At 38.3% G+C, this 23,413-nt stretch overlaps 1 protein-coding gene across 17 annotated transcripts in view; it reads right to left on the bottom strand.

Moving 5' to 3' along the window:
* Nucleotides 1-23,413, bottom strand: part of SORBS2 (sorbin and SH3 domain containing 2) — a 205,575-nt gene that overhangs the window by 1,361 nt on the left and 180,801 nt on the right. For all 17 annotated transcript variants that reach the window (XM_065899816.1, XM_065899804.1, XM_065899808.1 and 14 more), the window contains 5 exons: nucleotides 23,028-23,142; nucleotides 22,814-22,942; nucleotides 21,256-21,459; nucleotides 5,396-5,445; nucleotides 1,606-1,712 (listed from right to left, as the gene is read on the bottom strand). In XM_065899816.1, coding sequence (XP_065755888.1) covers nucleotides 1,606-1,712; nucleotides 5,396-5,445; nucleotides 21,256-21,459; nucleotides 22,814-22,942; nucleotides 23,028-23,142 — 605 coding nt within the window. The remainder of the gene's footprint in view (nucleotides 1-1,605; nucleotides 1,713-5,395; nucleotides 5,446-21,255; nucleotides 21,460-22,813; nucleotides 22,943-23,027; nucleotides 23,143-23,413) is intronic.

The following is a 23,413-nucleotide window of genomic DNA, read 5'->3' as shown; positions in this document are numbered from 1 at the left end:
TACTCAAGTCTGATGAGGCTCCATCACTGAGGCTGCTAGACAGGACTGAGGAGTAGAATAGGAAACGCAGCTGGGAAGTGACATTTTCATATCCAATCTTCTCAGGATAAGGCTGGCCACGTGATAAGGTAGGATGGAAAAGCACCACAGCAAGGCTTGGTTCTGGGAGCAGGACGTCTGTCACAGCTCCTCAGCACAGTGTAACGTGAAGGCTCCACTGGGGCTGCCATCACTCTCCAGTTCTATTATCTCATACAAGATCACGCTGAGCACCACAGCATTCATTTACAAATAGCGCTGCCAGGGTCCTTCATAAAATATAGAAAATTTGAACTATTTACCAAGTCACTAAAGAAAAGAAAGATAGACCACTACTAGTGGGCGGGGGTTCTATCACTGGGCATGTTTTTAATATGAGGAATAAAACCAAATGCATAAGCGGCCATCATTATGATCGCCTTTGGATTAGAATAACATGATTTCTTTGAAACTGCTTGGAAGAGCTGGTGCACTAAATTCTTCCTTATGATTTCCAGCTCATGTAGAGTGAACAGGGCCTCTACACTTCCCTTCCCTTTTGCATTTACTGTCCTGGTTTGATGGCTGATTTTCTTTATCCCTGTGTAGGTAAGCCATTTTACCTTCTTCTAAATGGGGGATTAATATAAACAGAGGCAGAGGCTTGTGGCTGCAAATGTGGCCTTTGCTCTTATATTTCCCCACTGTTGGGCTGTCTACAGAAAGCCCTTATTCCCTCACCTTTTGTCTCCTCCATCCTCCTGTGCCTCTGATTCCTCTTTACCTCTTTCCTCTGTGACTTAGGATATGATACTCTTGTCTACAAAATTTTTCTCAGAAAACCTCTAGTTTTCTTTTAAGACGGTAAGAATGGGATTGTTTTTTAAGTGGTGAGAATGGAACTTCTACTTGGACCACACATTAAAGCAAAGGTGAATCACTGGTGTTTTAGGGCACCTACAGCAGACCTAGTCATGGGTGAGTTGTTCATTTCATCTTGTTTTCTCAAATTAGATCCTCACTGCTGACGACTAACATTTACCACTCAACAAGGGTATTGGTATTTTGCATCTAGGGAGCAGTTTCGTTGTTTTTGTTCTTAGATCTCAGTCTTTCCTGGTTGGTGCTATTTAAAGAAATTTTCTTCTCTCAGTTGAACTGGAAATAAAACCAGCAGAAAATCACGTATACCTGAAGCAGTAAACACTAAACTATATTAAAAATGCAATTGCCAGGCTTCCCTGGTGGTGCAGTGGTTGAGAGTCCGCCTGCCGATTCAGGGGACACGGGTTCGTGCCCCGATCCGGGAGGATCCCACATGCCGTGGAGCGGCTGGGCCCGTGAACCATGGCCGCTGAGCCTGCGTGTCCGGAGCCTGTGCTCCGCAACGGGAGAGGCCACAACAGTGAGAGGCCCGCGTACCGCAAAAAAAAAAAAAAAAAAAAGTAATTGCCTTGGGATTACATAGTGCATATGGATGTGTGAAAGATCAAAGGCATTATGAAATCAAAGAAAGCTTGACTATCGCATCCAACCGTGCAAGGGAGCAAACATAAGCAAATTACAAAATGGGCAATGTACACATACCCACAAACCATCCATCATCACATTTTTCCATCACGTCAATGACATCACTTTCTCTGAGCTCCAGCTCGTCTTCATTCCTAGGAGTATAGTTATACAGAGCCTGAAACCTTAAACAGGACAAATGGACGTGTTAAACAAAATCTTTATGCCTCTGTGAAACTACAGAAGAGAGTATAATATTTATTTTACTTTTAACATTTCTATTCTTATTAACATATTAATTAGGTAGTATAAGTCTTTGGTAAGCATGTAAAGTAAGTAGAAGTAGTTAGGCTTTCATGGGAATTAGACCACTCTAATAGCATTTCAAAACTCATAATGAGGAAAATTTATGGAAGATTCTAATATCCATAGTTGGATTAAAACATTTATAAATTGGACCTGCATTTCAATTGTCCAGTCATGGATAGCTATCATTTGGACATTAAATGATAGTACAGAATATAAAAGAAGTGATATGTGCATTATTCAGCTATATAAAAACAAGAAGGAATTACAGTTTTAATTAGCCATAATCAGAAGCAAGTAATTGCAGCTTGCAAGTGGAATTTTCAAAAGATTTTAAATTGACATGCACAAAATGTCTCAGATACAACTTCTAAATCACTGTATGGGAATTACTATAACAGAGAAGTGTTCTTTGTTTTTTTTGTTTTTTACCAGGAGGAGTTCTTTAAAGCAGTTTAGTTTCATAGTTTGAATCAGTGTAAGTGGTGATCTCAAACAGTAGGTTAGGGACATACGTTCCTTTTTAAATGGGTCTCAGATAAATTGTGTTCAATGTAAAAACTCTCAAAATAATCATATAAAAAAGAATTACTGATAGAATGCTGCCACTTTCTCTGTCTGAATTCTTTGAGAACACATATTTTGTTGACATTGATCAGTAGCAAACTCAGACATTGAATTTTTGGTAATAAAATAGCATGCATATTCATATGGACTGGCATTTTGGAAAGACACAAGTTCTAGCAGCTCGGGGTCAGGAAGCATTTGATATGCAGTGAACATGAAAACTTCATATTACCACTAAAATATTATCAGTATGTGAGGGGAATTTTTTTTAAAAGTTAGTGAATTTGTTTCTGCCGTTCTTCATAACAGTTAATGTAATTCTGCCAATGTAAGAAAATAAGAACCACATTTCAGGGCACTGTGAATTTTTTCAAGCCAACTTTAAAAGGTTGATAATATTGGATACTGCTCAGGAACAAGAATGATTTATTTTGATTACTTCATTCAGTCAGAAAATCATACTTTGGTAGAACAAAACTATTCTATCATGTCACCTGGACTCAAACATCATGTGATAAACTGGGGCCTCGGCTTCATTGGCTTCTCTCCCTGTCCTTGAACTTTTCACATTGGGGGGTCTGGATAAAGTTGGATTGGGGGAGGGTGTATTGGGGAAAGAGCTGATAAGATGTGGTGCCTAACAGCCTCTCCTAGAAACATTATCTTCCCTGGCCTGAGAGCAAAGCCTGAAATTCCAACATTAGAGATTTCTTCCCCTGTTTATATTTTGTCCTCCTGGTAAACCTTTTTAACCACTTGAGCTTCTGAGGTCTTCTATGGAAAAAGGATTCTCTGATTGTGGGGAAGGACAAAGAAAGGTAGCCTGAATCCCAGAGCCTTGTGGAAACAGACAGGAAGGTCTTGAATACCGACATTCCTTAATTTGGATGTTTGCATGGGCCAACCCTGGTTGGAGCAAATTATTCTGCTGTTTGATTTGAGGATGTTCAGGTGAAGGAATGGTATCTCTTGTCTATCCCTGGGGAAAGTTAATTTCACCATATTCCCTTTTACAATCTCACATTTGAGGGAGATAGGCATTCCTGGGCTGTTAATTCCATGGATATACATTGCATCTCTCACTTTGGGAAACACTGATTCTCTGAGCTTCTCAGGCTTCAGCCTTCACCCCAGGCACATCTCCAGCCACTCACAGAGACAGGCCTATTTAAGGCCACAAACCCCAGCTGCTTGAAGAATCTCAAGGTCCCAAGAGATAAAAAAAAAAAAAATTGGCACAAACTCCTTCACTTTGATATGATGAAAGCCACTGTGCTTATCAGAGTTTACTTACCATTCTGGTTTAATTAGACCACCAAAAAAAAAAAAAAAAAAAAAATTGGAAGTTTCATGGAAACATAAACAAACCTTCCGGAAATCCTCCTGCCTCTGCTGGCTTTCAAAATCAGTATTGCACGACAGGAAATGTAGTCGAATTACAATAAAAAATGCTGTTTTGAAAGATGTGTTGGTGAGATGAATGATGGTGGTGGGGTTAGGATGCCTCAAAAAGAAATCTGTCTTTTAAATAGAAAATGCTCAACCGAACTTGAAGCTCTCTCTATAACTTGCAACTTCTTCTATAACATATTTTACCATACTTCTGAATTGCAGTGACATTATAACATTATGTTTCTATTTTCACTCAAAACCTATTTCTTAAATGAAAGAGATTAAGTGATACCCATCTAATTGGCATTGTGATCAAATAGAAATTTAATAAAGAATGTTTTATGTTCAAAGCAGGACACTGAAAATGCCTTTTTCCACCTGTGAGCTCATAAACACGAGGAAGCATTAACTTCATGACATGAAACAGTGTGACATCACCTACATCTTAATTCATAAATTCATTAAAAGCTGCTGATATAATGTGTTGATAATGCAGTAAACCTAAGCAGCCTTGGGATTTATTTTTTATGATGTGATCCCTTCATCATTTGTGTAAATAAGGAAACAAAACAAACCTTTCGAGTTACAAGTAATATTTAACATTTTTCCAAGTAAATGAAATTTTAAATTATTTGTACCTCCAAGCTATTTTTTCATAGTGTTTTCCTTAACAAATAAAACCTTTCTGGCTGTACTCCGTGAGAGCCAGTTTCAGGTTAGAGATGGTTTCCGAGGAGCATGCTTTTAGCTGAGCACCAGGTCTGTGAGGAGTGAGGTCACCAGGCCACACACCAGGCCCCCCTGGTTTGCTCTGCTCCAGGGGAGCAGAGCTTGGACAGTAGGCACACTGTGTGTGCTCAAGTCAGCCTGACATGGTTTAGTCCTGTAAATGTTCCTTCCCAGGGTCTAGCTCTGCACTCAGAGTAGGCAACAGCCAACAGGAAGTGGATAACCTCTGAATATCTCTCATGGGCAAAATGGGGCAGAAAGAGACCCTAAAAGACAATGTGTGATACCTTCAGATTGACTCGACTTAGAAAGGAGAGGGGATTTGAAATAAAGTGTGAAAAGGCATTTTCCTGGTCCTCTGGGTAGTGCACATCGTGTAACTGAATGACAGTGCATGTTTTAATACTGCCATTTCCAAAAGAATGGAACTTTGGAATTATGCTACTAACTTATCACTGTAGGTCTACTTTGACATTCTCCTGCTCTTCAAATATGTGTAAAAACAATGTTAGAACATTTTCAGTGTATCTTTAAGGCTGTAGTTACTAGAATCTACGTGGTGAGTAGAACAGAGCGGGGGACAGATTCATGAATCTTAGGAATCACTGCAGCATTGGAAGGTTTTTTTCTTAGTGCATAAATCAAAGTCTTCTCCGCAAAATCACGGATTTTTTTTTCTTAAATTAGCTTCTGTTCTCTGTTGTGAAAGATGGAGACTATTGCAATTTCTCTTAATCTGGGAGATATCATCTCATGTTAGTTACTCTGATCTCTTTCACTTGCAAAGTTGTACCATCCTTGCTTATGGTACATCAGTGGTCCATCTTGTGGGTCAAGGTTAGTCTCGAATTTAGAAGATAAGAAGAATACTTACGGTTCCCCCCCACCTTGAATGTTTTCATGAGTAAACACAGGACGCTGTGGCTGAAATGAAATGATTTTCAATGTAATCAATGCTTAAACTGGTACTAATTAAAAGATAATTTGGATAATGGCATGGCACTTTTCTTGACATTTAATATTTCCTGTTGTAAAAAACCAAGAGGAAGGGAAAAAAACCAAATAAAGGGTTTCTGCTGGATTAATAATTAAAATATTTTGAAAGGTGCTTTAAATTAAATCGAAATAACCAAGGTTCAAATGTTTTGAACATATCTGCAATCTTGTCTGCTCAAGCTTTAAGGAAGAGTCAGGGTTTAGTCCCATTGATTTTTCAAAGGCCAGGAACATGGCAAGAACATAGACACCAAACCACTAGACTGGGAAGTCTGGACACCTTCATACAACCTTATTCTTCAGCGTTTTCTCAAACAAGCAAAGAATAAACCACATTTAGTCTAACAGCAAAGTATCCACATTCATTCTAATATACTTTTCCTTCACAGACAACATTTTCACATACAGTACAGATAAACATGTCAAGAGGCAGACATGTCATGCTACATTTGAAGTTACACTCTCTGTTCTCAATGTGGAGGAAACACATGCATTTTTAAAAAGAGAAAACAGAGAGTATGAAATAGCATGTAACAAACAATATCCAGGTAACATGTAACATTTTACCTTAGAAGAGAAATATTGGTAGAAATTCCCAGTGCACTGAACTCTCAAAAGAGTTTCCTTTCTTTTTAAACTAAGCATCAAGACCAGTATCTGTAATAGATACTTATAATATTGGAAATGACAAGCCTTTGCATCCCATATATCCACATAAAAATTGCAATGAATGAAAGTTCACACATTTCTTGAATATGTAAACACAATGTAGTTTATACCGACTACCTAAACGTTACCTTTTAAGGGGGAAAAAAAGAATTTCATTTCATTCATAACACACTTCAAAAGCATTCTCTTCTAAATGATGGCTGCATGGTAAAATGAGACAAACCAGAGTTTGCATGGCAAATTGCATGGCAATTGTAAGTGATTCTTTATTGATGACTGCATTCGTTTTTAGATCCATGTCTTTAGACCTCAGGGCTAATTCCTGGATCCCGGAGTTAGGAATGGATTACTGAGAGGCTGGGAATTCCCCCTGCAGGCTGTCCATAGAAACCCCATTGGTCCAAGAACGGAGGGGGACTCTGGGGCTCCTCTGAGTCTTCGAGTCTACAATCTGCTCCCTTCCTGCGTTCTTTATCCACTCCCTTCCCATCCAAGCTGTCTATCTAGCATAGTAGACTAGGTGCTTACTACTAAAACTTTAAGCTTTCAGTTAATAGTAATTGGAAATGTTTACGAACAGTATTCTTAGAAATTTCACTCAACAGTCTGTGCATGGAATATATAAGCATAAGATTAAAGAGTGGATAAAAATTATCAGACACATGTATGACTTAAGAGTATAATACCCTATAAATCAACATAAAATAACTAACAATGTATCTATTATTAGAATTATAACATATACTATTTTAAGAATGATTAAGACTAAACCATTTTCCAGACATTTTTAAGGTCATTTAATTCAACATATTATTGAAATCAGTTTAAATGTATGAAGAGGTAAAATAAGTCATTCATAAGCCTATATCCTATTACCTTTCTACAAGTTCTCATCCAGTCATATATATATGATGTATGTCATATATATCTTATATATATATGTTTTATGCAGAAATAAGATTTGTATATATCAATTGCTATTAATATTTTGTAATTATTTCCAGTCTCCTTTTCTCAGTCTTCCTTTTCATTTTAAATCACTGCAGAATATTATTCCCTCACATATCTGTCTATATCTTTTTTGGCTGTCTTAACCATTTCTCTCTCTCTTTTGTTTTTGAAGTTCAGATTGATCTCGCCTTTTTCACTATCATAAATAACAATACCATACAATTTTCATACACAGAACTATTTTCTTGTTTTGAACTATCTCTTAGGACACATTTCCAGGAGTAAAATTTCAGGCCAAAGATTATGCATTGAAGCCGCACGATATTAAAAATGCTGGTGTTAGTTACTCAAACACACTATATTTAAAAATGCAATTAAGTAAATCGAAAATGCCATGTTTTGAATCACATACCAAGATAGCAACGGTTCTCTCGCAAAAACAATCATAGCGCAGTTTACAGTGCACGACAAAGTTATAAATAAGGAAATATTACTTGTTCTTGTCTTCAGAGAAAATCTTTTGTAAAATACATTTCATTGTGCTCTAAAAATGGTATGCCTATTTCCACATATTTAAGCCATTCTAATATTTTTGAGTTGACTAGAAGTTTCACTTTGATATCACGGCATCCAGTGCTTGGTAAAACTGGCTGGTCTAATTTCATTGCTCCCTTACGTTAAAATGTGAATGCAACTTTCAGGATTAAACTGTTCATTAACGTAAAACAATCTACTTATAAAACCCGTATAGCACCTTTCCGTTACTGTGATTACAATTCCCCTGGTTTAATTCCTTTAATTCAACTCATCTCATAAATCATTTCAATGAACCATCTCTGTGGCAATTATGAAAATTGGGCTATTGCCAAAAGTATGTGGCTTCCTTAATTCTACAGGCCTCTAAGTCTTAAGAACTTGTGTTCCTGGGTGTGTCAGCCAGTAACATCCTTGTTTTTACTCATCTTTCTCAATACTTCCTTCATATCCTTTAAAAGGATCCACCCCCACTGTTTTGTTTTTTCTGAATCACTGGTTTTCTATACTGTTCACATACTGAGGCTAGGATTTATCACAGCTTTTATTAGCAGAGAAGTTGTGTATCTATTATAATGGTGATTTTTAGAACTTTTCTGAGGTTACTTTTGATAGGAATCATCTCCATGTGAATATGGATAGCTAGGAGGCAGTTTTAAGGAAAGATGACCAGTTACAGCAACTGAAATAATTTATTTTAAAAGTCTTTTGGGACTTCCCTAATGGCGCAGTGGTTAAGAATCCACCTGCCAATGCAGGGGACATGGGTTTGATCCCTGGTCCGGGAAGATCCCACATGCTACGGAGCAACTAAGCCCGTGTGCCACAACTACTGAGCCTGCGCTCTAGAGCATGCGAGCCACAACTACTGAGCCCACGTGCCACAACTACTGAAGCCCGTGCTCTGCAACAAGAGAGCCCGTGCTCTGCAACAAGAGAAGCCACTGCAATGAGAAGCCTGCGCACCACAAGGAAGAGTAGCCCCCACTTGCCGCAACTAGAGAAAGCCCGTGTGCAGCAACGAAGACCCAACGCAGCCAAAAATAAATAAATAAATAAAATAAATAAGTTTATATTAAAAAATAGTCTTTGGTCAATAGAGGAATAAGCAGCACAGATACTTATGAGGGCATGTTTGTGTCTTTCCAGTGTTGGCGATGACTAACTATATGACCTTGGATATGCACCTCAGCTTCCTTATCTCTAAAATCAAGGAGGTGGACAAGTTGATGGTTTAGATCTTGTCCCCCTCAGGGAATCCATAAAGGAATCCACGTTTCCACAGATATATTTCCTCTGATACTCATTCAGTTGTCAGAGCGCTATGACAACTGGCATTGGTTAATTCCCAAGTGTCTCAGTCATGTAAAAACAATTAATTTTAAAACAATAATTAAACTTCATTTTTCAAATCAGTAAACCAAAACCCAAAGATAATTTCTTAATATCACAAGTAAGCAAGATGAAGGAACAGAACTACAATTCTGACTCTCACTCTTTATTGCATAAAGGCTTACTAAGATGGAATAGATAGCGCAGGCTTTTTAAAATCAACACCTTAATTTTTTTCCTTTAGGCAAGTGTTTATGTTCTGTATGGATACCCAAACAAATTGTCGTAGAAGGTTGTCTTTTGCCTTTCCCCCTCCTTACAACTGGGCACAAACCCTGGGGCAAAGACCTGTGAGGTATCTGCACTCTTTTGCCACCTAATGGTGAGTAATGGCAGCAACATGTTAAAAGTTGTTTTGCCTTTGGACAGCTCTCACCAAGTTGCTTCAGCCTGGATTCATTTTGAAAGGATATTTTAAAGACCACAGAGCGATGTGGAATAGATATTCATCTGTTTTTCTGACCATGTTCTTCCTATCCCACGTTTTAAATTCTTGAGAAAGGATCAGTCTTTAGCCACCAGTATTTCTGGTCTGTGTTCATTTGTATTTTCCCTATCTGCTCAGGCATTTCTATTACTCATAACTTCTTAGCGGTTTTGTGATAAATATAGAAGATACATGAGTGACATTCAAGAAGCTCATATGAGCTGTGAGTTTAAAAAGATGATTTTGAAGTTAACAGATTGTAGTCACTGTGCTGGAAATTTTAAGTGAGAATTATGTCATATTTATATTTCCTTAATGAGTCTTAAGAGCACAATAAAAATTAGAAAACCCAATGAAACATGCTGTTTTTATAGAATCCTAAATATTTAGCTTTTTCCTTGGCAGTGCAACAATCTTTTTTTATCTCTTCTAGTGTAGCTATTTTTTAGTGTTGTCAAAAGCAGATACAAATGAGACAGGTTTTAAACACATGCTAATTTTCAAAGCCAGAACCAATCACAAGCCACTGCTCATAAGAAAGTTGGTTTGAAATATCCTAGAACCTTAGGTATCAGTAAAATATATACTTTTCTAGCTGAGATAGTAAGGCACAGTCTATCCTAAACCTACCTTCTTACCTGTGCTTCTGCAGGTAGGATAGACTGTGCCTTACTATCTGGTCAATCCTTACCATTACTTTAAATACTAATGTGGGAAAATCTTTGAAAGAGCTATTAGCAGTTCTAGAGTTCCTATTTTTTTTTCCCAGAAAATGTTAGGTGCGGTACTTGCCAACCAGAATTAGATGAAATTCTCTTAATAACAAACAGTACCATGTTTATGTTTCTAGGCGTATTTTTCTTTCTTACCTTATACAATTATTTTAAATATTTAAATTATTTTTTAAATTGTGAAAACACAACTTTGCCTAAATCTAGAGTATAGAATATTTATGTTCCACACAAACACATATAATAGAACATATAAGTACATAATGTAAAAATCTGACAAAGAAAAAAACTTATGGTGACCCAAAGCATACCATCTCATTGACCCATGGGAATTTATGGATGGGCCATACTAATTTTGGAAAAGTTTTCTTTTTTGGCTCTGGAAAGCCCTTCTGTGAGAATCTCTCCCAATCAACATTCCTCATTCTCTATGGCAACACAAATCTCTGCCTCAGAAACAAAATCAGGTCTTATTAGGCAAGGCAAAAAGCACAAAAATGGCCTAAATACAGAGAAGTATCTACATTCCTTAAAAACGGAAAAGGAAATCTGTCATCAAGTCCTTAAAAGCTTGCAGAACCATAATCATGTAATGGAGCATGTAAGATTAAACCAGGGTCCATCAAAATAGAAATGGGAAAGAACCGATGCAGGCAGAGATGAAAATTCTCAAACTCCTCGGCTGCCGTCCTCAGTGTTAATGGTACCAATTAGAATCCATTCATTTTCCAGGGCTGTTGATGCCATAGAACTAAGTAGTCAAAGGGAAAGTAATCTGACCTTTAAGTTCAATCAGAGCTGTCAAGAGACTGGGAGCCCCTGGAGTCCAGAGAAGCAGAGTTGGCTTGAAAGGGTCATGGAGTAAATGCGGCACATGTCAGCAGAGCAACAAGATATTTTACAACAAGGGCCATGGGTTAAAAGAAATCCACATAAACTGAACGACACAGAAGCAAGCATCCCTGGAAGGGTGTGAGTTCAGTATATGATTGGCAGCAGCTTTATTCTTTGCACTAGAAATAGTGATGGGAAAGCAGTGATTTACACGAGATGGATGTGGAAGACAACATATACCACACCCTTATTTGTACAGAGGAGAATTGGGGCATGTCTTTGTCGCTTTTGGAAAGCTTACGCACGCACATAAAGGAGAAGCTCATTGCCCAGAGACCCAGGACAGGATTTTCGTGTGGATCTGACTTCATAGCTGCTCATCATCATCAGAAAGGTCATTTCCTTTCAAGGGTACCTCCAGCCCTACTTCATTGGCAAAGCACAGCAATGACAACTAAGGAAGAGCCAGCCCACTGACGGCGGAAGGGTGGCCAGGGTGCCTGGCTCAAGGTGGGGTGTCTGATCCTACCCTGTGGGAACCGCTGAGCCCTCTGACTGGTGAACTGCAGGATCTCCAGGACATCACTGGGCTACGCGGAGGCTTACCCAAGACAAGTAGATCGCTTTTTAAATCAGCCTGGAAAAGCCGTAAGAAGTTAATTAGTTCTCATCTTCATTACCCAGCCTTCAGAGGAGCGTTCCTGTTTTTTTTTTCCATGCACACACAGCATGCCAAACTCCCGAATGAGAGCAGAGCAGGAAGGGTTAACAGTCTGCAGACAGCTCTTCTGGCAGCCCAGAGTTTTCACAGCACAGGCATCAGTCGCTGCTTTACTAGGGAACTCACAGGCAGAGCAGAGAGAGATTTATAGAGGGAAGGTGGTATAGGGAAGATGTTTGAATGCGGTGTAGATGGCTAAGAACACTTACAAGAAAATTTATGTCTTTAATAGAATACTTAACAATTGCTTTCAAGATGCTCTCAGATCTGACCTGTTTTCTTTGTGTTTATTTGAATAGATGCAAGGTAAGAGCCAGGGAAATTTTGCTTCATATCCATCAAATTTCATAGACAGTGTCAATCATTTGTCACAGGTAAATTTTCTAATAAAACACATACAAAGAAAATATGGGGAATTCCCCGGCGGTCCAGTGGTTAGGACTCTGCGCTTTCACTGCCGAAGGCCCAAGTTCAGACCCTGGTTGGGGAACTAAGATCCCACAAGCCTTGCAGCATGGCCAAAAAAAAAAAGGCTTTTCTGGGGGAAGTTGTGAAATACTGTTTAATTAAATACAGAATATTGTTCTAACTCCAAGCACCTTGTGACTATTTTGGTGTTCTTTCAAAGTAAGATTTTTAATATGACAGTGAGTAAACTAACCTTTCTTGTGTGTATGTTTTATTTTCTGTCCATTCATGGACAAGACCTAGTAATGTACTCTCTGGTATTTGATTTGGCTTATGGGAACTTTAGCAGGACTAACGGACTTTTAAATAAAAGCATGTGCTTTTCTCAACTCTCATTTAGGAAAAAGTTCATAATAATTAGTAATGATTGACCTCATATCTTCAGTCTCTGGGGATGAAATGCATCAGGCATTTTTCTTTAAGGCTTGTGGCAGAGAATGCTTCATGTTCTCCAATATCCATTCTCTTCTTTGTCATCCCAGTAACAGAATCCCAAATGTTAGGCAGGCATACGGCCATTCTTAATAAGGTCTATTTTCCAAACTTCCTTGTATCTAGATGTGCTTATGTGGTAAGTTCTGACAGATGGGATATGTGCGGTTTCTGGAAAATGCCCTTCAAGGAAGAAGATATAAGCTTCCCTCCCCTTTTTTCCTTCCTGCTGTCTGGAATGAGAAAGGGACTGCTGGAGCTGCTGCAGCCACTTTGGACCATGCAGTGGAAGCTTTTCATTGAGCATGGTGATATGCCAAAATAAAATGGAATCTCCTGGGATCCCTGATGACTGTATAGCCACATACCAACCCTGGATACCCTACATTTATGCATAAGAAATATATATTTCTACCTTGTTTAAGCTCTAATTATTTTGAGTCTTCTGGCACTGCAGCTGCCCCAATCTTGACTAATACAAGGGTTCTATAAACATCAAGACTCATAGAGAAAAAAAAGTAGCTGTTGGAATGATGTGGATAAACAACTGGAAAGATCATTTGAACATATTAGGAAGAATCAGGGCTTAATTTCATGTTGGAAACTGCTCAAGGGGATTACCTTCCAGTGGGATGGCTTTAGGGTGAGGAGACTTCCTTTTGGGACCATAATAACTGAGTTTCTTGGAAGAAACCCAAGAAAGAGTCTTTTTCTCTGTTCACAAAGCGCTTCCACTGCAGCTTGAGTCCACATTGCTGCAAGACTCTTTTACAGAATATGCTTAGATGGAATTGGAAGCTCAGCTTACAGCAAAGCTGAGGATTATAATAATTTGTATTATGAAAAACCAATATTTAGGGCTTCCCTGGTGGCACAGTGGTTGAGAGTCTGCCTGCCGATGCAGGGGACACGGGTTCGTGTCCCGGTCCGGGAGGGTCCCACATGCGGCGGAGCGGCTGGGCCCGTGAGCCATGGCCGCTGAGCCTGCGCGTCCGGAGCCTGTGCTCCGCAACGGGAGAGGCCACGGCAGTGAGAGGCCTGCGTACCGCATAAAACAAAACAAAACAAAACAAAAAAAACAATATTTAAAAGATGCTCAAAGACTAGAGAAAATATTGGATTCTGGTTTATATATCAAACTCATAATTTGTATGTACATTTCAGTCTTCCGTCATCTATAAAGTCGTGGTAACTTTTACTTCCATGGAAGATTTTGGATTGCATATGACAGACTTACATTATCTCAGAAAATACTTTAAAAGAACAAAATTGCATTAAATTAACATGAGTTAAGTAAAACAATGGCTGATAACCATTGTTGTAATGATTTCATGCATACTATACTATGTCTATTAAAACATTATTAAAATTTTGTTTTCTCTTTGCTTTTAGTGCTAGGTTACTTTCCTTCTTTGTAATGAGCAAAATTTCTAACATTCTTGAAATGAGAGAAATAGGAAGCCTCCTTAAAGGATTCACATCAATTTGTTACTGTGTCAGATGTGGATTAAACTATAATAATGGCCTAAAATTCATAGTTGATTCAATTTGTATGTATACTTACAAGCATAACTTCAGTCAACTTATATTCTTTCTATGAGTAAAAAATAGATTTATAAGTTTTTCAGAAAAAGTGGGGGATTAAAATGAACATTTGCTCTCAAATATGAGATAAAAAAGAGAAAAAACTTCATTTTTCTGGAGTTGGTTATTTGATGTGGTTATTAAAGTATTCTTTTAAAACATGGTTACTGTGAATATCTCCATTCTCTCATACCATTCTGGGAACAACTGAAACATACAGAATGTATGAGAGGAGCTTGGTTCTTGCAGGAGAATCAACCTGTTGAAGTTCTGGTTTTGTCCTTGACACTACAGTGGTGTGTTCCATCTCTCTACATTTGAGAAGGCCGATTCTCCAGTTACTTGCCCACTTATTGACTGAGCTTAAAGGCTGAAGAACAAGTTAGGGAAAGGCAAGGAATAAATATTTTGGCCTTAAAATAGAACCACAGAGAGAGAAAAAAAGGCAAATTCTTAGACTCAGACATTTTCTAAAGAATTATTATTATTTTAAAATTTTCCTAATTATTTCCTGCCAGCTAAGATAAAAACCTCAGAGGGCAAAGAGCAATATGTCTTTAAAATATACTACATTTTTTTCAAAGATTCCTTTTCTACGTAAGATAAAATTCACGTAGATGGACTATTTTGGTGGATAGATTTGGTGATGGGGGTTTGGAAGATTGCATAAATGGCGTTTCTCAGGTGTTGGTGCTTCCTAGTTCAAAAACATGACTCTACCAGAGCCTTCATTTTGTATTGTTTTTTGACTTATGTGCAGAGGCTCTCATTTCAGGTGGAGAAGATTGAGTGTGAGGTTGAGTCATTATTTGAAGTCCTTTTGTCTAAAGGAAAAGGTTTCAGGATCATTCTGGACATAGAAGTAAAACTTTTCTGAGATGGATTAATTTCATGCTGTGGTTGTCATTGCATCCCTTTCCAAGGCCAGTCATTAACTTTGTTAAAAATCTTTTATCATGGTATCCTAAGGGGGAGTTAAATACCAGCAGAGCTGCCAGCCAGCCATCAAGTCTCAGAGATGGATGCTTTGTTAACTGCTACAAAAGAAGCCTCCTTTCCACATCCTCATTAATTTACTTCAATTTTGTGGAAGAACAACGCTCAAGACAGTGCCAAAGATCATCCAGCCCTTAGGCTCTGCTGAAACTGCTGATTGGTTGGGGAACTTGGGAGGCAATGAGCCCACTAAGAAGTGACAGAGGGTGACAGGCACAAAGCTGACACCTTTGAATGGGATGGTTCTCCTGTTGACCCTCAACTTAAAAAAAAAAAATCTAATAATCACTTTTTATTCTTGTATGAAGTTTAGTTTGTTCTTCTCCTCAATCTAAGTCTAGCTGCTATGCAAATATATCTTTCACATTTTTGGACAGAGGCCATGCTAATGATGTTAAAAGTTAGCAACCAATATCGAATGACTTTTTAGATCTTGTAAGATGGCACCAATCTAAAGACGTACATCTAATTAATTAAGTTCATTAAAAGACATGCAATAAACCACACTCAAGATGCAGTTACCTTCAATTTTGGTGAGCTTATCTCCTGTTGATAAGAGTATTTAGGGAGGAGCGGAGATGAGTAGGGCTGGGTAGGCTGAGAAAGTGTGGGGACCAGGTCAGAGGCAGTGGCCAAGGAGGAATGAGAGGGAAGGGAGGAAAGCAGACAGCTGGGAAAGGATGTAGATGTTCTATCTCCCGAAGAAAGTGAAGATGGCTTAAATATTGAGGAAAGACAAGGTGCAATTATGCTTGTGTCCAGCATGAGGTCACATGCTTTTTAGAGAATACCCCCCGCACCTAAATAATTTTAAAGTTACCGAATACCCTGGGGCGTGTGACATTTATGACAAGTTCTTGCTTTGAAAGCACTAACTTTTTCTTCTGCATTTGATTCAAAATTCCCAATGGGTATGATCAGTTTCACTTTTTTTCTGATATGAGCGGCTGGAGATAAGAACCCCCATAATCTACAATTTGTATAACGTAATTTGTGGGATGGGTCCTTCTAAACACTGAGGAAGAAAGCGTAAAACCCTGCAATGACTCTTTGTAACTTGCTTGTGAAGTAGATCACAATTTATAGTCAGTTTGCTGCAAAGTTAGGGAAGTTACGACCTCTGTCTGTGCGTATGCGTGCATGGTGGGAACTGGCTGTGAAACTCACCCCCTGAGCACCACGCTGTGGGTGCTGCCTGCAGCCGGCAGTAGCAGTTCCTGGGAACCAAGCCACATGTCTAACCACATCTTAAACTTGATTAAACTGAAGGGGAAATTAGTTATTTAAGTAATTGACTTAGAAATCTGTTTGACTTACTGAAATGAATGAATGATCTGTATTACTAAGCAGTGTGTTTATTTTATACGAAGGCAGACATGGCTCCCTTCTTTGTCCAGATGACATTTTCTCAGCTGGTTAGGGGACAGCCAGGACTCAGGGTTTTGTGGGTGTCCGGTGGCCTAATGGGCACTCACCATTATTTAATCCCAAGAATACCCCATATAGACCAAATGCCTCTACATTTGTTATTGGTAAGACCTTAATTGGAAATTATGGGGTTTTAAAACTGATTTTCATTTTTAAAGATTTCTAAATAGAGGAGCCATGGGGGAAAGTGACTTGCTTAGTGGCATAATATGAATCATGAATTTTGTTCCATAATTTCAATATTTGCCAGTAATCATATTTGCTTTTTAATTCGCAGATTAAATATTTGAGACATCAAGTTTTGTTTTTGTCTTTTTTGAAAGAGAGAAGCTTACAAGCTAAAGATTTAGAGCATTTCCCTCTTAACTGATTAAAATTATTGCCCAAGGTTCTTTGTTTGTAAGGTGAATATGTAGGACTCAACTCTTAGGTCGTCACCAACTTAAAGCAATTACCTCTTCAGAAAGAGTGGAAAGGGAACTGCAGTATATTTTTCTTTTTTGTTTTCTTTTTTTTCTCTTTCTTTTTCTTTCTTCCCTTCTTTTTCAAACTGCTACTGCTACAAAGATATGGTGTATAGTTTTCTCACCCTGGAGGTGAACTAATCTCTCTGTGTAGCAATTTCCTCATCCCGAAAGTGGGAATAATAATATAACCCATCCTACTGAGCTTTGAAAAGTAAAGAAGTAGCATTCTTAGAAAGCTGCCTGACACTCCATAAGAGCTCAACTATTAGCTATTATTATGAATATTAAAATTAGAAAGACTTTAAATTACAAAAATCTTTAAATATGGATTTATAGTAATAAATAAATAATGGAATAATATCACATATTTACATCATCTTGTTAAAATTTGGTGTGTTTCTATCCATCCCTCCACCCCTACCTCATATAGTGCTGTGTTTCTTGCATGGAAACCTTCCAAGACAGTGTCAAAATTGATGTTTATTAATATGGTTAACTGTACTAGCTAACCGTAGTAAGACTGGTTAGTTCTTCAGGAATTAGGCAAAATTAGAGTACCTCTTCACTGGGTTTTGCTGCATTGCTGTCTTCCTTAGGGCTCCTAGGGTCTGTGGGCATTGCTATTGGAAATTTTAAGCAGTCAGCTTTCCTCTCTTCTTCCTCCTCTATGTGCAGGAGTGGTGTCACCTCTGTGCCATCGTGGCCACACCACAAGGAATCTGGTTCTTGAGATTCTGGCCCTCTTCGGATACCTGCCATGACCCCCTCATAGATTTCCTCATCTTCTTCTCCAATGACGGGGAGGTTTTGGGGCAAGGGACCCACACTAGTGTGTGCAGAGGTCACGAACTTATCACCTAGGACCTCAGGTACTTTTTCAGGGCCTGCAGAACCCTTTCTCGTTGTCAGGTCTGCAAAATGGTTTTGAGGTGTCTTTCTGGAATCCTGAAGTGGCGCTGCCTCAGGGGGCTGGGCTGCAGCTGAGGTCGCACCCAAGCGGGGGAGAGGTAGCAGCGAGGAGGGTGGCTTGGCAGGTGCAGATGCTGGCGGCAATGGGAGGACAACAGAGGGGTCCTCCTTAATTTCAAGGGTGATCTCCTCTGGGGTATTTGGTTTGGCTTCGTCAGCAGGTAAAACTAAAGCACCAAGCTTCTCTAATTCGTCCAAGAAGTTGTCCAGAAAAGGAGGTAGTGTTGGGGCCAAAGGCTTTACCAGTGGACACTTGGCTGTCAGGGACAGCCACCCCGGGGTGATTCCCTGGAGAGCTCCTTTATCTGGGCCACATGAAGCTTTGTGCAAGGGAGGGGGGACTGGTTCGCTGGAAGCCAACTTAGAAACGAGCAGGATATATGAAGTTAAAAAAACATGAAAATAATAATAATGCATTAAAACACAGAGACAGAGAAATGCAGAAAGGTATGATGGTGAATATAAAAAATATTTTATGCTATGGTCTATATTTGCTTATAGTTTTTGAATTTAAATACATAAAATAATTAGTATGTTAATTAAAGATTTATCTGAATACTTTATACTAGTATTTGGAAAAGGTCTATTAAATGTCAAATGACAAGATAAAGCTGTCATAGAGATTATAAGAACAGACAGCAAAATCTTTAGAGATTTAATTTAATAGACTACTTCTTTCAAAGCAGGTTTCCAGATATTGATTTAATGTAAATGACTCTGAAATAATGTTAATGAAAACCAATAATGAAACTTTTTTATTCCCAGAATCTGTTTAGTGTTCTTTCTTCCTGTGCCAAATCTTTTGAACCTTCATCATTTTCTCACTTGGGTTTGTGAGGTGATTATAACAAACGGCATAAAATATTTTTACATCATTATATGTTAACACATTTCTAAATGAATAAGTTCTGAGAGATATTTTTTAAGAACAGAAACCCATGATCAAAACGAGACTGAACTTACATAACTACTATTTCAAAGTTTTAAAAAATCCAAAGTAACTGTTGACATAGAAAGGGAGCATATGATGCGAACAGGAATAAACTTCTGCTAGGACTTCCATTATTTTTTTCAAAAGCTGGACATTTTATATAATCTAGTGGAGGTCTAATTTATGAAGCTTAATCTCCTGAAGTAAAAAAATACTTCTGTATATCAATATTATCGCTATATTTTGGATACATTGAACAAAACAGAATTTTTTATGTAAATTCATTAAAAGTTGTTCTAGAAGTGTTGCCTAGAAACATTCTAATACATTTATGTATTGTTTTTGGACTAGGAAGAATGCTACATATATGAAGGCCTTGAGAGAGGCTGGTGGAAGACATTTTACTTTGATTCTTTCCAGGTCGATGATTTGGGTTTGGAAAGAAAAAATCTTCAAGAAAGATTGCACTTGCTGGTTGACTGTTTAGGCTGACACGTCACTGGTGCACTCAGCACTCTTGGTCCTTAGTATGGATCAGTGCACAGTGCACTCTCCACTTAACTTTTGACTTCTGTCCTATGATAGGAATGGGGCTTTCATAGAATTTATTTAGAGTTTTTAAAAACAGAAATGTGATGCCGTGTCACCATGGGGTGGGATAAATGAGATTAAATGTCACAAAACACCTGTGAGCATCCTTACAGAAGATTCAAGACTAAAGGCTACATAGCACCTTTAGTGCTAGGAACATTATGTGGCTGAGGAGGAAAGGTCTGTAAATTCCATTATCGTCATGGCTACTGCTGTCCCATTACTACCTGCTGCTACTACTACTCCAGCTCCATGACCGCCACAGTCACGAATATACATGTTAATGGGTTCAAAGTGCTTAGCCTTACCGTGGACTTGCTTCTACTGAAAGTTAAATTAAGTATCCCAAGATACCAATATCACAAAACTATACCTATAATACAAACATCATATAATTATCTTTTCTTCCAAAAGCATTAGAATTGGATTCTACTAAATTAAAGGCAGAAATATCAGAAATAATATCAACTTACATTTGAGTCTCTCCTAAAATAAAGATAGTATGTCAAGAAATGTGATTTGAGTATGTCCAAGAGTGATTCATAAATCACAATGAATTCCCTCCTCTATTTATAAATATCAGTCAGAAAATAGGATATTTAACGTTTAGTATATTTTGGGCATCATGGTTTAAAAGTACATTACAGTTCTTTTTCTGAAAATGATTCAGTTCAAAACTACTGAGAAGTTCCCTTCATTTAGCCAATGACATCATAGTATACATTACCAGTTGGTAAAACCATTAAATATTTTTCAAAATTTATGAACGTAAGCTTTTCAACGTATTTTTCCCCAGCAGTGAGAATAAAACACTAATTAGTTATTAGTGAAATTTGTACATTTCTCGATTTATAAAATGTAAAATCTGGTATTCTAAGAGAAAACTTAGGAAACTGAAAATACGTTTAAATCATATTCTCAGCAAAGATTAAACACTGTGATCTAAAATATTACATTGCCAATATTATGACATCATGTAAGAATTTCTTATATTTTAAATAAGCCTTTGTAGATACACACTTATTCTTTCTTATAAACTTTTATTTGAAAGTACAGTCGCTTTGAAATTTATCTGGTAGTTCTTTTAAGATGACTAAATGGTGGATAAGACAAATACATGGATGAAGATTCTTTTCTTTCTAGCAGTAGGAACTACTGAAGGAAGGATGTTGCTCTAAATGCTGAGCTCTGCTAGTGAAGTAAATGTACTAAAGAAGATTCTGGAAAATTTTATAACCGATCAAACAAAATTGGAAAGTACCAGACTGTTCCATTATCCAATGATAAAGGATTGAGAGTAATTGCTCAGCAACCCAGTCTTCAAAGAAAAGTAGAATAAATAAAATGCCTAGCCTTAGCCCTTTAAAAGAAATGCTTCTCTTAAGATAGTAGATTCTTTATGTAGTTTCCCTTTATGTAGCTCAACCTTTATGCCAGCACCCATAGGAAAAATTAAATTATATTGATTTGACCTGGCACTTAGAAACATAGCATGTAAATCTTTTGCTTTGCCATAGATATGATGTTGTAATCTAATGTCCTAAAATCATGTACCAAGTATGTTACTCTGAGCTCCCAAATATTATACTTAATATGCTAGAATGTTTTCTTACCTTATTTGAACTTAAGCTGTGGATTCTATCACTAGAATAGCTGTGGGGTATTGGAGGGTCAGGGTAATCCTCAGCACCTTTGGTTGTATTCTTCTTGATGACTTCTACATAGGAAACAGGGAAGATGCCTTGTCTGTTGGTTCCTGGAATTTTACCTTCATACCAGTTTTGATCAACTCTTTTAAGAAGAATAATTCTATCTCCCTGTAATGAATATTAGGAAAATGCATTAGAAATAGAGATGTGATAACATAAAAATTATAATTGTCAGTGTTTTCTAATAAACAATAGTTTTCCATCTGGGAAAGCCTTATACTTCCAGTGTTTTGTTTTCGTTATGAGAATGCAACTAAAGCCTCAGAGCTTACTCCCAAATTATGGCTTATCAACATATATGCGGTTTAATCATCCATTTACAACATTAGAATCTTTCCTAAGGATATTTGGCCTTATACATGTTCATATTGGTACTGTGGGAAATGACATGTGTAAGTTATTTCAAAAAGCACAGTAGTTTAACCTGCAATGTGTCGATGACAGTACCATCATCTGATCATTGACAGATTCAAGGGAATGACCTTATGTAGGAAGAGCTTCAGAAAGTGCACTATAGCTTGCTGTGATGGTGTATCTGAAATGGGTTCTAGAAGTCAACCCCTGGAAGGGATGAAGTTGGATAGCAGAATGTTTTTCTTCTTTATCTACATGTTCTGAGTTGTAACAAAGAGTGAGGCTAACAGGACGGGGCAAAGCTAGCATCCTAGATTATGCATAGCTGTGGCCAGGGCTGACATCCACCTGGTCTGCATCAAGATGGTGTAGCACCAGCATCCATTCTGATTGGTGGGTGGCCATGCCATAGCAGTCAGTAATATATATATATATTTTTTTTTTTTTCGGTACGCAGGCCTCTTACTGTTGTGGCCTCTCCTGTTGCGGAGCACAGGCTCTGGACACGCAGGCTCAGCAGCCATGGCTCACGGGCCCAGCCGCTCCGCGGCATGTGGGATCTTCCCGGACCAGGGCACGAACCCGCGCCCCCTGCATCGGCAGGTGGACTCTCAACCACTGCGCCACCAGGGAAGCCCAATAATATTTTTTATAAACCCCCTGGCTTTTGCAATGATAGAACTTTCTACAGTCACTATTCCTGCTGGCTGTAGGATCAAGCCAATGCCACAAGACCCAGTTTAAATTTTGAATTTGATAAAATTTTTGAATAGTAAGGCAGGAGAAGAACACTCTTTTGAACTGTATTAAAGTGCTATTTTCTTTTGATGTTTCCACATGTACAGCTCCTGATATTTAGCCCAAGGCACCCCTTGGAGACAATTTGGAGCCTCCCAGACAATTTGGAGTCTCTCTGAGAAGCTTTGCATCCCACAGGCACCTCATCTGGAAGGACACAGGAGTGGCAGGTAACAGTGACTCAGGGCAGCCTGATGGAGTTCTTTGTGGAAAATGAGGGAGACACAAAAATGTCTAAGCAAGAAGATGACCTAACTTAGTTGTGAAAATATACAGCCTTTCAAATGCACCAGTGAAGAAAGCAGGTTACCTTTCTCAGTGATAGCTCCACATTTGTGTCAGCGCTGAAATTGTATTTGGCTACAGCTTCTCCGATTTCTCCAGGCTGGGCAGGAGGAGGTGGTCTGGCAGGCTGTGCTTTCTCAGGAGGTGTGAGTTTCTATGAAGGAGAACAGTTACTTATGCTTGACCTGTGGTAACCCTGGAAACAGCAACCACGTAAGGAGGAAGGGGAAGGGACTTACCTCTACGTATGAGATTGGGAAAATGCCCACTCTCCCATGGTGCTCTCCCTCATACCAGTTTTGATCAATTCTCCTGAGGATGTAGACAGTATCTCCTTTCTTAAATGACAGCTCCCTAGAAGAGATACATTTGAATGTTTTTTTTTTTTTCCGGACGTATGGCGATTATTCTTAAGATCAAGATTCTCGCTAGATTTGTATGTGGCTGGGAAATGTACTTCCAATATTGAAAAAAATCTGTTGAGTCCAGTTAGATGAGGATTTTCCTTGAAAATTTTTAGAATTCCTTTGAAACATTGTAACTTTAGAAATGATTTCAAAACGAACAAATGTAAACATCACATCTGATTTAAATCACAGGCAGATTAATATGAAATTTAAAGGCG

The sequence above is a fragment of the Phocoena phocoena genome, chromosome 21 (genome assembly GCF_963924675.1).
Source record: "Phocoena phocoena chromosome 21, mPhoPho1.1, whole genome shotgun sequence".
Lineage (NCBI taxonomy): Eukaryota > Metazoa > Chordata > Mammalia > Artiodactyla > Phocoenidae > Phocoena > Phocoena phocoena.
The sequence above is the reverse complement of the archived record's forward strand: the minus strand, read 5'-3'. Positions and strand labels throughout refer to the sequence as shown.